Source organism: Camelus dromedarius, chromosome 29, assembly GCF_036321535.1.
Source record: "Camelus dromedarius isolate mCamDro1 chromosome 29, mCamDro1.pat, whole genome shotgun sequence".
NCBI lineage: Eukaryota > Metazoa > Chordata > Mammalia > Artiodactyla > Camelidae > Camelus > Camelus dromedarius.
In genome coordinates this window covers 1,325,816-1,338,479 of record NC_087464.1, presented here as the reverse complement: position 1 = coordinate 1,338,479, position 12,664 = coordinate 1,325,816, and the positions used below count along the sequence as shown (strand labels likewise).

At 48.7% G+C, this 12,664-nt stretch overlaps 1 protein-coding gene across 4 annotated transcripts in view; it reads left to right on the top strand.

Moving 5' to 3' along the window:
- The first annotated feature begins 3,854 nt into the window (after window positions 1-3,854).
- GABRA5 (gamma-aminobutyric acid type A receptor subunit alpha5) overlaps window positions 3,855-12,664 on the top strand; it is a 79,204-nt gene continuing 70,394 nt past the window's right edge. The window contains exons 1-3 of one of the 4 annotated variants that reach the window (XM_031440433.2): window positions 3,855-4,059; window positions 5,380-5,439; window positions 5,813-5,972. In XM_031440433.2, coding sequence (XP_031296293.1) covers window positions 5,887-5,972 — 86 coding nt within the window. In that variant the 5' untranslated portion in view covers window positions 3,855-4,059; window positions 5,380-5,439; window positions 5,813-5,886. The other 3 variants (XM_031440430.2, XM_031440431.2, XM_031440432.2) reach the window with 3 other exon arrangements.

Genomic DNA, 12,664 nt, shown 5'->3' with positions numbered 1-12,664 from the left:
ATGTGAGTGAATTTAATGTCACTGAACTGCCCACTTAAGCAGGGTTAAATGTAAATTTTATGTTATATATATTTTATCACAGTTTAAGAAGAGAATTGACTGTTAAAGTAAAAGATGTTTGGCTAATTAAGCCTTATAAGTATTAGTAACACAGTGACAACAATAGCAAACAGGACCCCCCAAAATACAAATATATTGTTCTAAGATTCTTACACTACACATGAAATAGACTATGGTCTATTTCATAGACAAATAAAGATTAAACTATAATAAAAGCAGAGTATAATAATTTAAAGATTTCTATTTTCAACCTTAGAGGAACTAGTAAAAAACAGAATAAAATCAATATAGCTAACAAGTCAATAAAGAAGATAAAATGGAATAAAAAAAATGAAATGTTTTTAAAAACTTCATTTACTTCTATTTGTCTGGTAACATAAGCGAAGGGGCTAAGTGAAGTGTCATAACAGAAGAAATCGTGCTGTTCTGAGGAGCCTGTGCCCAGGGTAAGTGGGTGAAGGCTGGGGTGAGAGGGTGGTTAAGTATGTCCATTATTGCCAAATGTGCTTTTTATTTTTTCTCTTTTACGAAAAGCCAGAAATCTATTTATTTATTCCTCCACTTACCTACTTACCGATTTATTTATGTCAACTCTTCTGGTTTTTAAATGTTGCCTCTGTTATTTTAAAATAGTGCCTACTAATTAAAACACACCTGTAGCCTATATGTAGCCTCAAATAAATAATTTAATAAAGTGAACAATAAAAGAAATCAATGATGGAGGAAAAATACAGAATGTGATTCCTGTGAACAGCACATTTATCATTTAGCGCGCCCCGCACCTTCCTACCTTTGATCCTGCTCTTTCTTTTACTGTTTCTGACATTTTCTGTCCAAATTCTTTTTCAGAGTCCAAATCAACTGCTATCTTGTCCTAGGAATTTTTCCTCTTCTTCCAGCCAGGACTGACCTTTCTGTTTCCTTAACAACCAAGACCCTCCTGTTCCTGTTTGGGCAAAACACTAACAAGTCTGTGTCCAGTACACGTGCAGCAGTGAGGTTATCATTCCATTAATGAAAAACTCAGACACTTACTGAATTCCCACCATGAGCTGGCCCTGTGATATTCATTCATGCTTTTAGCCTAGACTAGCCTCTCTCCAGCATTTTTTCTGTGTACAGTTGCCTCCGTGAATCTGTTCTGGAACCTGTGTTTCCCCTGACCCAACAAAATTATTCAATAGCTCCTTCTTGCTTGCATGAGGAAATTAACTCCTTGGCTCCATGTTTCTTGTCTTCCTGTACCTGTCTCATGTTACCTCCTTCTATCTTCACCTTGGACTTGGATTTTCCTAAATACAAGATTATGCACTGTTCCACGAACATGCCTTACTCTACACGACGGACTCTCAGCTTAGAGCATCCTCCGTTCAACTTCTTGCCAAGCTCTGCTTCCTCGTGGTGACAGTTTTCTCCTTCAGCCATCTGTACTCCACCAGCATCCCCTCTCCCTCCCCCCAACACAGCGTCCCCTCACTGCCTCTGCTCTGGGTGGGGTAGAGGGTGGCTAGGGCTCCACCCACTGCCCAGCTTCCCCAAGTTCAGCTATTTTAGGTTCTCACACTGGAAATGAAATTCTTAGGGAGACCCGTCCAGCACGAAGGTTATGCGGAACTGGGGTGCCCTCTACTGCTTTCCAGAACTGTAACTGCTTCTCTTTGTGTCATTCAATAAAAGGGAAAACGCTAATGGAACAAATGGGAATACGGCTGATAGACCATTACTCAGGGCAAACACTGAATTCCACATTAAAACAAATGTTATGAAATGGTAATAAATATTCTTCTAAAATGTAAATTTCCATAAGGTCATGATATGTCTTATTGTTTCACTATCCATTCAGGTCCATTTGATCTAAGGCTCTGTTACATGTTCTTAAATATTACAAGAGGCTGGGTTACCATGTCATCACAGGGAGAAGTAAGTATGTAAGCCATATGCTCAAATACAATTTTAAAGATTAGCTCTTTCTAAAGATAGCTTCCATATGTTCCATAATATGCATTGAAATTAAACTGATAGAAAACTTACCAAAAACATGGAAATTTTAAAAATAATTCATCAAAAGAACATAAATTCTCTTACAGTTGATTTCATTCATTAAGCTGTAAGAATTAGTGTCTAACTCTCGTTAATCCAAAATGATCCTGGTTTTTTCTTTTCTTTTCTTTTTTTTTTTTTTTTTTGCAAAAAATACTGAATGTTTTTGTCTGGTAATCTGTAAAGCTTTAAATTCACTAGTTACCCGAACTCTTTGTTTTACCTTATGTTGTTTAAACCTGAGAAAAGAGGAGCTGTCCCTGGTACCCCTCAACCTCGAAGTCTGACACCTAGTAGGTGAAAATTATATTGTTCTGATTGCTTTTAATTTAATGATCTTGACTGTCAGTAAACTTTATCTTAGTGATACGACTTATGAGAAATTAGAAAATAAAGCAATTCATGTATTCAATTCATTCACTTTAGAATCAGTAAATCTTCTCAAATGAACATCTTACCTAACATATTTCATGCAGAACCACTGAAATCAGAGTTATTTAATACTGTGACTAAGTGTATATTCAGAATAACACTTTCTTTTATTTGCAACATTTATGTATTTTTATGTCCTGTTCCTGAAATATATTCACAAGTTGTTATTTTCAGAAAATCTCAGAATTTTTGGAATGTGCAAAAGTGCCAGCAGTCAGCTGTGACTTGGAATACATGGCATTAGACGTAACTTAAGAATAGAGTGACTTCACACAGCGAAAGATTCAAGAGCCTTTCCGGAGGAGAGTTAGAAATGTGCCTTTCTCACAGTTATTCTGTTAAAAGTAATTCTAAACAATGCAGTGTCACAAAAAGGAGTAGAAGTAATAGTATTCTTCCCATCACGTTCTTGGTGGTTTTACTTTAAATCTTAGCATCTCCCCCTGGGTGTTCTAGCCAAGAGGCACCCCTCCCCCTCCCCTCCCGAGGAAACCAGACGCTGCCATCTGAAATCCAACGAACCTTGCTTGTCTTTTGCGGCCCTGTTCCTGCCAGCCTCACCTCCCAGGGTCTGCCCACTGAGGCCGAGAAGACATTATCCCAACAATGACACCCCACGCGCGCGTGTTGCGGGAGGCAGTGCCCCGCGCCAGTGCCTGCGCCACAGACCCCAGGGCCCCTTTCTCCTGAAATGGCGGCTTCTTGTCATGAATTGGAACTTCATAAAACCCCCAAATGTATACTGCAATTAGGTGAGCGTTTAATTCTAATTAATTTCCAGTCTTACTCTGACTTTCCCTCCCGTAGCAATGAATTAGAGATTTAAAGGGGGGGGGGGTGGCTCACAAGCTAGTTTCTTTCTAAATTGAATAGGAGATGCAGACAGAGGCCTGTGCTGGGGACTGAGGCGGGGCTGAGGCCAGATCTGTAAGGTGTTCGGGTCGGCCCAGAAGAGGAAGGCTCTCAGATCAACGGCCTTCGGCCGCTGCCTGCTGCCCCTCCCTCTCCATCTCTGCTCTGGAAACAGCGGCAGGTGCTTATTACAAGGAGGCACCGATATGCTGCTGAAGGCCCTCGAGAAACTTCAGAAACGTGGCCTGTCCCAAACGCGGCCGAGCCGCGGGCCCTGCGCCCTCCCCCTCCGCGGAGCCGGCCCGAGGGCGCATTTGGTGAGAGTCTGGCGGCCTCTACCGGAGCGCCTCTGCAGAGGAACGTTCCTCAAAGCCGGAGACGACATGTGGCGCTCGGGAGAGGTGAGAGCGAGCGCGCCAGTGCGCTGGGGGCGCGGGGGGGTCTGCGGCGGGCAGCGCGCGGCCTCGGGCGCGGCGCGGAGCGAGCCGCAAGGCGGCGGCGGCGGAGCGCGAGGGGCGCCGGTCCTCTCCGCCCGGAGGGACTGGGGAAGTTCGCGCTGGCAGCATGGGGCGGTGACGCCGCACCTGCCTTCCGCGCCCGCCGGCCGGCCGAGAACAGGCGGCAGTGGAGAATGCACCCTCGCCGACGGCTCGTCTTCCCGGGCCGGCGCGCAGGGTAAGCCCGGGCGCGCCGGGCCGGGGCAGTGGGGTAAGAGGATGCGGGCGAGGGCGAGGGGGCGGGCGGCCCCGGCTCGGCCCGCATGCCTCTCCTCGGGGCGCCCCCGCCGCGCGCTGCCTGGCTCGGGGAGGGAGGTGGAGACAGGCGGGGCGCCGGCGGCGGCCGGGAGCGCAAACTTTCCCCCGGCGACTGCGGAGGCACAGCCAGCGCTGGAGGGCAGGGGCGTCCAGAGGGGCGCAGCCCTTGCCGGACGGGGCATCAGGGCGCAGTGCTCACGGGCCCGCGGGTAAGAATTGGGGCGTGGGGCGCCCGCCGCCGTCACTGGAGCCGAGGAGCGAGATCGCCCACCTAGAGGGCCAGGCGGGCCCCGGGGCTTCGAGGCGCGCGGCGTCCCAGCGCTGCCTGCAGGGTGGGCGCAGGCTCCGCGCCGGGGAGCGCGGGCAGGTCGCGCGCGCTGCTCGAGGCCAGGGGACACCGAGCCGCTGCTGCACCGCGCGCTCCTCGCCAAGGGAGAAAGCCCTGCTCGGCAGGACGCTCGGCTCGGACCCGGGGCCGGAGATGGGGGAGGTCTGCCGGGGCCAGAGGCGAGCCGGGGAGGGTCGGCGAGCTGGAGGCGCCCCCGCGCCTCTGCGGACCGGGCTGGAGGCCGCCCCTGCCGGGCCGCGGGCGCCCGGCCGGCGGAGGCTGCGGCTCCGCAGTGCCGCCTCCGCGCCCACCAGCGCCCGGCCGTGGTCCCGGGACCGGGGCAGAGCAGCCTCTCTTCTGGGGTCCCGGCTCCGAGCTGAGGGCAGCCGTGGGCACCGCCCGGGTTTCCCGCATGCAGCGCCGCGTGCTTGCCGCGGGGACTCCCGCCCGGGTCTGGCGACAAGCCCCAGGACGTGCCCAGGCGACCCCCGCCATGCCTTTCAACACTCGAGGGCCTTTGCTTGTGAGGTGCAAGTACCTGTTGTGTGTTTCCGTCTTCCGGAGTTTGCCTGGGGTCGCCTTGGGAAAATGTTTCTTTTGAACACGCGGTGTTCCTATGTGATGTGCACCTGGTTGCATTATGCGCATACTGAGAAATATATGCCTCCGATAAGGTTAGCTGCAGGGCTCAGGGACTGTGCCTGCCTGGATTTCAAATGCATTAATTAGGACAGAGCCGAGAGACTTCCTCCAAATGCAGTGATTATTAAGTGATTTAGTCTCAGGGACAGAATGCTGAGAAAGCGGCAACCTTCTCTTATAAGCAGTGCTTATGTTGTCGTGATCTTGTATAGAAGACCTGTTTCTTAAACGTGTCTTTTTTTCCCCCTCTTTCCACATACCTCCTCTCAGCACCTTGCAGAACAAGGAGTAGCTTGCTGGCTTTGAACGCGTGGCAAATATTTCAGAAAGGTAATATTATTCCACTTGTGGATTTGACAGATGCAAAATACAGTTAGATAACTTCAGGCATTTGTTCTAATAATAGTACTAATGGGTCATTTGATAACATGGTTTAAAAAGTTAAGTGTTTGAGACTCGGGAAAAATAAATTAGGAGAATGATTCTGCACTCTGAGTGAAAATTAAGCTGTGTTGTAACAACTTTTTATGCCCCAACTTAGTGGTCAGTGACCACAGATAACACCTGATGTGGAACTGGGCTGGGAAAGGACAGCCAGGCTCCTTTCTTTCTGAATTGTGTGTGTTAGCAGCGTGATTTGATTCCAGGAACTGTGACACGAAAACATTCATGTTTACCTGCTTTCCCCCCCTGTACCTTTCAGCCTCAAGATCAAGTTGGAGAAAGGAACAGTTATTCTTCCAAATTCGTCCACCTCAGCTATTATTCTCATTGGGAATGGACAATGGAATGTTCTCTAGCTTTATCATGATCAAAAACCTCCTTCTCTTTTGTATTTCCATGAACTTAGCCAGTCACTTTGGGTAAGTTACCACCTATGCTTTGATTTTACAATTTTCGGGGCACAAGTGCCTTTCAGAAACTTTGCTGATCGGTACATTAGCCAGGCCTCGCTGGCCACGTTTGCAGTCCTGTGCCCTTCGACTTGTCGTAAATAAATAAAAGAGTCCTTGCCCTACCCCACGCTTTGTGCCTGAGCAAGGCTGCTGCAAGTGTGGGGTCCCTGAAATGAGTCAGAGGAAAGAGGCAGATAATGTTTGCAGAAATGGAAGCAGAAGATGGTTTCAGAGTCAGCTGTGTTTCCTCCTACTCAAGTTAAAGCAAGATTCAGAAGTTGACATGCATAAAGGACATGTATTGCCTGTTGGACAAGGCAGTGTTCAACATTTTGATTGCTCTCCTTGGTTCCATTATGCAAAGGAATTTGCCTTTAAAGCCAGGCGCGTGCTATGCAGCATTGACAGGGACTCCCAGTGGTCCTAGCTTGAGCCAGAGGACTTGAATCGAGGCCCTCCGAATGCAGGTGCAAATACAGGAGACTCCCCGGGGCATCTGGCGGGTTTCAGCTCTTTTCAGCTCGTTCATCTGGGCCTTGAGTATCAGTGTACCGATTCTAATCTTTTTTCATCCAGCTAGTGACAACCAACTTCCTTCATAAATGTTCTTAAGAGATACGCCGACGTTCCTCCTCTCTCCTCTCCTTCCCAAAATTGTTCTGGCTAATCCAAAGGACTGTAACTTGAAATTGGTGGAGTATAATTAAGAAGTTAAATTTTAGGGCCAAAGTTGCCAAGCACCCGTTCTGTGAAAATCAGCTTCAGAGGTGGTACAGGGCGGTTTGCGCTTGTGTGAGACACAGAGGGGGCTTGAGGGAGGACCCTCCCGAATCCAAGGCATTCCCTCTTTGTCCTCTGGACATTTTCTGTGCTTCTGACATCCCCTGGTCTATGCAGAGGACGAAACTGAGAGACAGAGAGGCTTGTGACACCATTCCCCAGGTGTGTGGCTGGTTCACGATGGCACTGAGACGGTGTTCCAGGTCCACCAGGGACTTGTCCAGCCCTCAGCACCGTGAGGGTAGCAGAACACCCTAACCATGCCTGTGGGATGTGCCTCTTAGCCATTCAGAGTATTCCCTTGGGACCGAGCAGCAGCTGTTACTCCTGCCTTGAGTGGGTACCCGGCCATCTGTGCCTTCAGTTTCCTTGTCTATTCAATGGACATTTTCCTTTCTGTGGGCTCTCCCAGCTGCTAAATCCTCTTAAGATTTAACCAGGATGCCCCCAGTGTTCCTCTGAATGAGAATGTGTATAGCAGTGAAGTCATACACGATATTTAAATTTCCCATTTAATACCCTAGTTAATACCTTTAGCAGGATTTCATAGGTAAGAAACATACTAGGATTGGGAACATGCATTTTTTTTGTAGAGTTTGGTCACGTATGTTTTTGTGAATTCGCCTTCTATGGTCATGAAGTTATACTTCCTTGTGGATGAAAGTCTGAAATATGAAGGAATGTGAATATAGGATTTGGCCATGAGAAGTAGCTATATTTTATTTCTTATTTAATTTGATGTCCTTCTGAAGTCATCTTCAAAATAGATAGCAACTAGTTTCTAGATGCTAATACTGAACAAGTGGTAAAACAGCCCTCAGTCTCTGTAGAGAATTAGCTGCTGGAGAAGTTTTGACTGTTAGACAGAAGGTCGATGGTTCTCCCTAACATAACACCTACTAACTGCAGGAAAGGTGTGAGACACAGGACAGTGTGTGAGAAAAGGAAAACTTCCTTAATTCCCCCACACAGAAGCAGTCATCCTTCAGATTTTAGTGGGGTTTTTTCCCCTCTGTGTCCATGCCTAGTTTTACACAGTTGGGATCATACTGTGCCTTCGATTTTGTGTTTTTGTGCTTTCTGCGTTCCAGTGCTTTGTTCTACAAACTCTTTAAAATGCATGACTTAAAATGGATGAGTGTTATTATGGTGCATAAAGGCTTCCTCGCCAGCTCATGTGGGATGTTTACAGTGTCTTGGGTTGTGCTGTTGCACATTTGCCTACAGTGAACTTGCTTGGCTTACGGTCGTTCTATTTGAGATCATTTCTATCAGAAGGTCTTCCTGTAAGTGGGATTTTACGTCCACGCCTCTGAGAGCTTTTAGCTCTTGGCCCTGCGTGTCCACTTGCTTCTGATGCCCAGCAGGGCGTGGTTTTCAACAGAAAACATCTTGACATTTGGGTCACAAGTCCCTACTTATTTCTCTCTCACTTATTACCCCAAACGTACTTAAGGATAATTTTGTCAAATTGCAAAGAAAGTTTCAGAACACTTAACTTAAAATCTGGACAAAATAATAGCGATCGCAGTATGGAGTGCCGATTTCTAGGCTGCCTGTTTTAGGTGAATCCTAGGAGAAGCCTTACAAGCTAAGCATCATTAGCCCTGTTTTAGAGCTGGGAAGGCGAGCACGGCGCATGGCTAACTGGGGACGTTCCTCAGGCCAGTCATGCTGGGGTTCTGTACTCAGCCCTCCGCAGAGTGAACCTGTCTGGTGGTCCTTGGGTCCCCACCTGACTTTACGTGGTTGGCAGGGAAGGTCCAGGTCAGACCGATCTTTAGAGAAAAGGGACATAATACTGAAAGGTCTTCTCTGCTTTGGGGCAGAGAGAGTTTGCTATTCTGAGATTATGGGGAGAAAAAAAAAAGAGTTTGGGTTGTTTTCCCCCAAAGAAAGAGTTGATGTGATTTGGTTCCAAAGCAAGGTGAGTGGGGAAGCATGGAAGGCCCTGATTTGAACGCTGTGGGACAAGAGCAATGCTGGTGCCTGTAAATACATAGAGGAAAGCAGACAACTTGGAGGAGGGGTCGGAGGGTGCCGGGAGAGCAGTTGGGGAGCAGAGGGAAAGGGGCAAGAACGCCTGGGCTGTTGTGCACGAACACAGGGACACGCCGTGTCTGTGAAAGGTGGATTTGGCCATGGGAAATGTATAGATGTGGTAAGTGGAATACAGTTGGCGATTATACAAGATCATTAATGGGAAGTTGCCTTCAAAATGTATGAGAATCATTTCTTCTCCTTCTCCCTTTTATTTTTTGAGTTTGATCAGAGCCACCAGTAGCTCGTTTTCGGTAGCCCTGTAATCCTTCTGTTTTCAGTTACATAACAGAGCATGAGTCAAGTGTGTAACAGAACAGAAGCCTTATTTGACTGTCAGCCTTATGCGATATCACGTTTAGAGACATGGTACTATTTGAGGCATTATAATGATTTTAACAAGACTGGTAATCCAATGCACGTGGTATAGAAAAACTAGCACAGAAACGTTTGAATTAAGATAATGTCAAAATGCATAACATTAAATTTGATCTGGAACCAATATATCATCATTTGAAAAATCATACTTTATCAGACTCCATCGACCAGTGAGAATTGTGAGATAAATGTGAGAAGGAGTGGCTCAATGATAAGTTAAAAGCTGATTCCATTTATTTAATTGTATTAAACATAGTTTAGAGGTTTATCTATTGGAAAAAAATATGTTAGAATTTTATGGCAGAGGAGCTACAATTCAAATAGACTTTGGAAAGCAGTGTTTTATAATTGGCAATAATAGGCAAGATTCTTGTAGAAGTAACTTAAGAACAGGGATGGGTCAGGTCCTTCTTTGTCTGTGTACACAAGCGTGCTAACTGGGACCTTTGGTTTCATGATGAGGGCTTGTTCATTCGCGTTCTCAAGGACAGTTCTCTTCTCTTAACTAGAGCAGAAAGTACACGCTCTCTGAGTCATCCAAGTACTCACGCTGTCCTTTTAAATGGCAAGTTCTCTCTTGTGAATCCCCGGACGGCAAGGTAGCCGCAAGTTCACCAGCCCCAGGACAGCCAATCATCCTTAACAAAGACACAAACACGGAGCGGTGCTGTGAAGCACCTGCGGTGGGCTTCTAAGTGGAGGTGGCAGGGGCGGCCAGAGACCTCTCATCTAGTAAACATTGCAGGTGACTAAGACTGTGCTACAGACTAACGCCCGGCAGGTGTTTTTTTTTTTTTTTTTTAAGGCACCAAAAGAAAACGCTTTCCAAATGACACACTTTATAGAAGATACTCGTCACAGGTTTATCATGCCCACCGTTTATCAGGCAGTGAGCTAAGGCCAGGCGTGGAAGGACACTCAGCCAGAGCCGAGCCAGCCAGCCCCGCCTGGCGATCAGCTCCAGGATGAGTCACTGGCTTGGTTCAAGGGGAGAAGGAGGCCGTGGGCTTCAGGATTTGCACAAAGGCACAGCTGCGTGGCGCGCCTGTTGTGACTGCTGCGGGGTTGCAAAGGGAAGTCGTAGAGTCACAAGGAGAGAAATCTCATTCTGGCACTCAGGTGGCCACAGCGACAGTGGTCGGTGTTCGTGCGGGTATGTCGCCTTCCTTTCCAGGGTGCATTTTCCAAACATGGACTGTTCAATTTTCGCAAAACCCTCGCTTCGTAGGTGAAGAGAGTTCAGGTGGTAGAGCCCAGAGAAACGAGTTTGAGTTTCATCGGAAACTGGCAAAGTCAGGACCCGTCTCCAGGCTCAGGGCTGGGGCCAATACCTTCTCCAGATTGTCCAGATATTTAAAGTGCAATGAAAAGGGATAGAATGGGGAGAAATCGGTGCATTGAAAACAAAAGAATGTCCTAACCTAGAACTCAAATAACACTGCTCTGAAGATAGTGAGTATAACGTAGCCCGGATAAAATCAAATACAAAGTATGTACTAGGATGATGTTACAGAGAAGCGATCATATGGTAGGAAAATTAAGATACACTGTGCTTTAGCTGTTCACTGAAAATTCAATTCTATATGTATTTATTTAACACTATTTCAAGATCAAACGGCAAACTTAAAAATAAATGCAGCCCAGGGCCAGTTCGTTTTCAGTGTTAACAACAACAGCAAGTGGGGCCGTCACTCTGTAACCAACCTGGTGCCCGTTTCAGGGATGCAGCTGTCGTTCTGACAGAGGGCAGTTCAGCTGCTCTGGTCTCTGTCGCTGCGCACTTACTGTGTGGCATCGCAGTTACTAAACCTGCCTGCGCCTCGGCTTCCTGATCTCCAAGTGGAGTCGGTAACGGATCCCACGTCACAGGGCTGATGTGAAGGAAAGCTGCTGGATGTATGCTAAATGCGGAAACGCGGCCGGGCAGGAGGGGGTGCTGGGTCCGGGCTAGCTGTCCTCCTGGGTGTTGTGGCCGGGAGACACCTGAGGTTTGCTGCACCCGTGCGGTGGCCACGGCGGAGCACGTAACCTTAGTGATGTCTGCAGCCTCCCTTGCCGTGTGAGGTAGTCATTCGCACTCACAGGTCCTGGGGCTGGGGCGTGAGCCTCCGGGAGGATGCTGCCCTGCTGCCGCGTCCGTGTTTGTTGAGTCCTTCCGATGTGCCAGGTACCATTCTAGACCCCGAGACCCTGTGAGGGGCAGAGAGGAGCCTGCCCTCCAGCAGGATGCATTCTGGGGTTAGGATAGACAAACACTTAACAGTTGGGTCCCAAGGATTGCTGAGGAGTGATTCAGAGCAGGGGGTAGTGAGTGCTGCAGAGAGGTGCTCAAGCCGACGTCTGAGGAAAGTGGGGACGTGAGCAGGGCTATTCCTGGGGAAGACCGGACAGGTGCAGGGCACCAGGAGGGCAGTGTGAGGAAGGGCGAGATGTGTAGGAGGCAAGATCAGGGAGGCGGTGGGGCGGGGTGGTCAGGTCACGAAGGACTGGGGCCACGTTAGGTGGTAGCAGGCGGGAGCAGTTGGCCATTGAAGTAAGAGTGACATAGGACCCCAGTGAGGTGTGACAGTCACGTGACTAACTTTAAAGCTGTGTCTGGCTGCTGAGTGGAGAATGAAGTAGAGTCTAGGGCGGGGAGGCTTACTTAGTCCAGGAGGGACCAGGGAGAGCAGTTGCGGACAGTGCGCTGGCCCAGGGGAGGGCAGCAGCAGCTGTGGGCGGGCTGGCAGGAACACGGAGGGAGAGGAGTCGGGGTGACCTCCCCAGAACTTGACCTGGGCACGTGGTGGGTCCAGCTGCCTGTTACTGGCTGGAGGAGACAGTAGGAGAAAAGGTCCTAGAGAAACTCCTGAGTGCAGTTTGGGACATTAAGCCCTGCGGGACGCTTGTTAGATATCCAAGTGGCCAGGCGGACCGTTAGACATGGAAGTCCAGAGTCAGAGAGAGCGATTGAGCCATGAACCTGAGGGTCTTCCATGTATGAGAGAGATTTAGAGCCATTTGGATGGAATGAGACCAAGCAGAGATTGAGTGCAGACTGAAAAGGGCTCCCTGGACTGGCCCGGAACACACCAGTGCTTAAGGCCTAGAAGGCGAGGGGCAGGGCAAGCAAGACTGAGGAGGAGAAGAGGCTGATGAAGACTAGAAGAAAGAGAGTGGTGCCCTGAGGCCACGGGGGAAGTGCTGTAAGAAGGGGCGTAGGCGGCTGAGGACTGACACTGGTCCCTTGGGCTTGGCGGTGCACAGGAGCAGCCAGAAGGGAGGTTTCACTGGGAGCAGGTGGGCAAAGCCAGACTGGAGTTGGGGGAGGGAAGGGAGGAGAGGCAGCAGAGCCTTCTAGAGCAGACAGCTCTTCGGTGAGCTTTGACGAGAAGAGAGGCAAAGGATGCAATGACACCTGGAAGGGAGTATCGGGTGAATGAGAGACTTTTGAGACCTGATGTACTATGGCAGGTGTGATT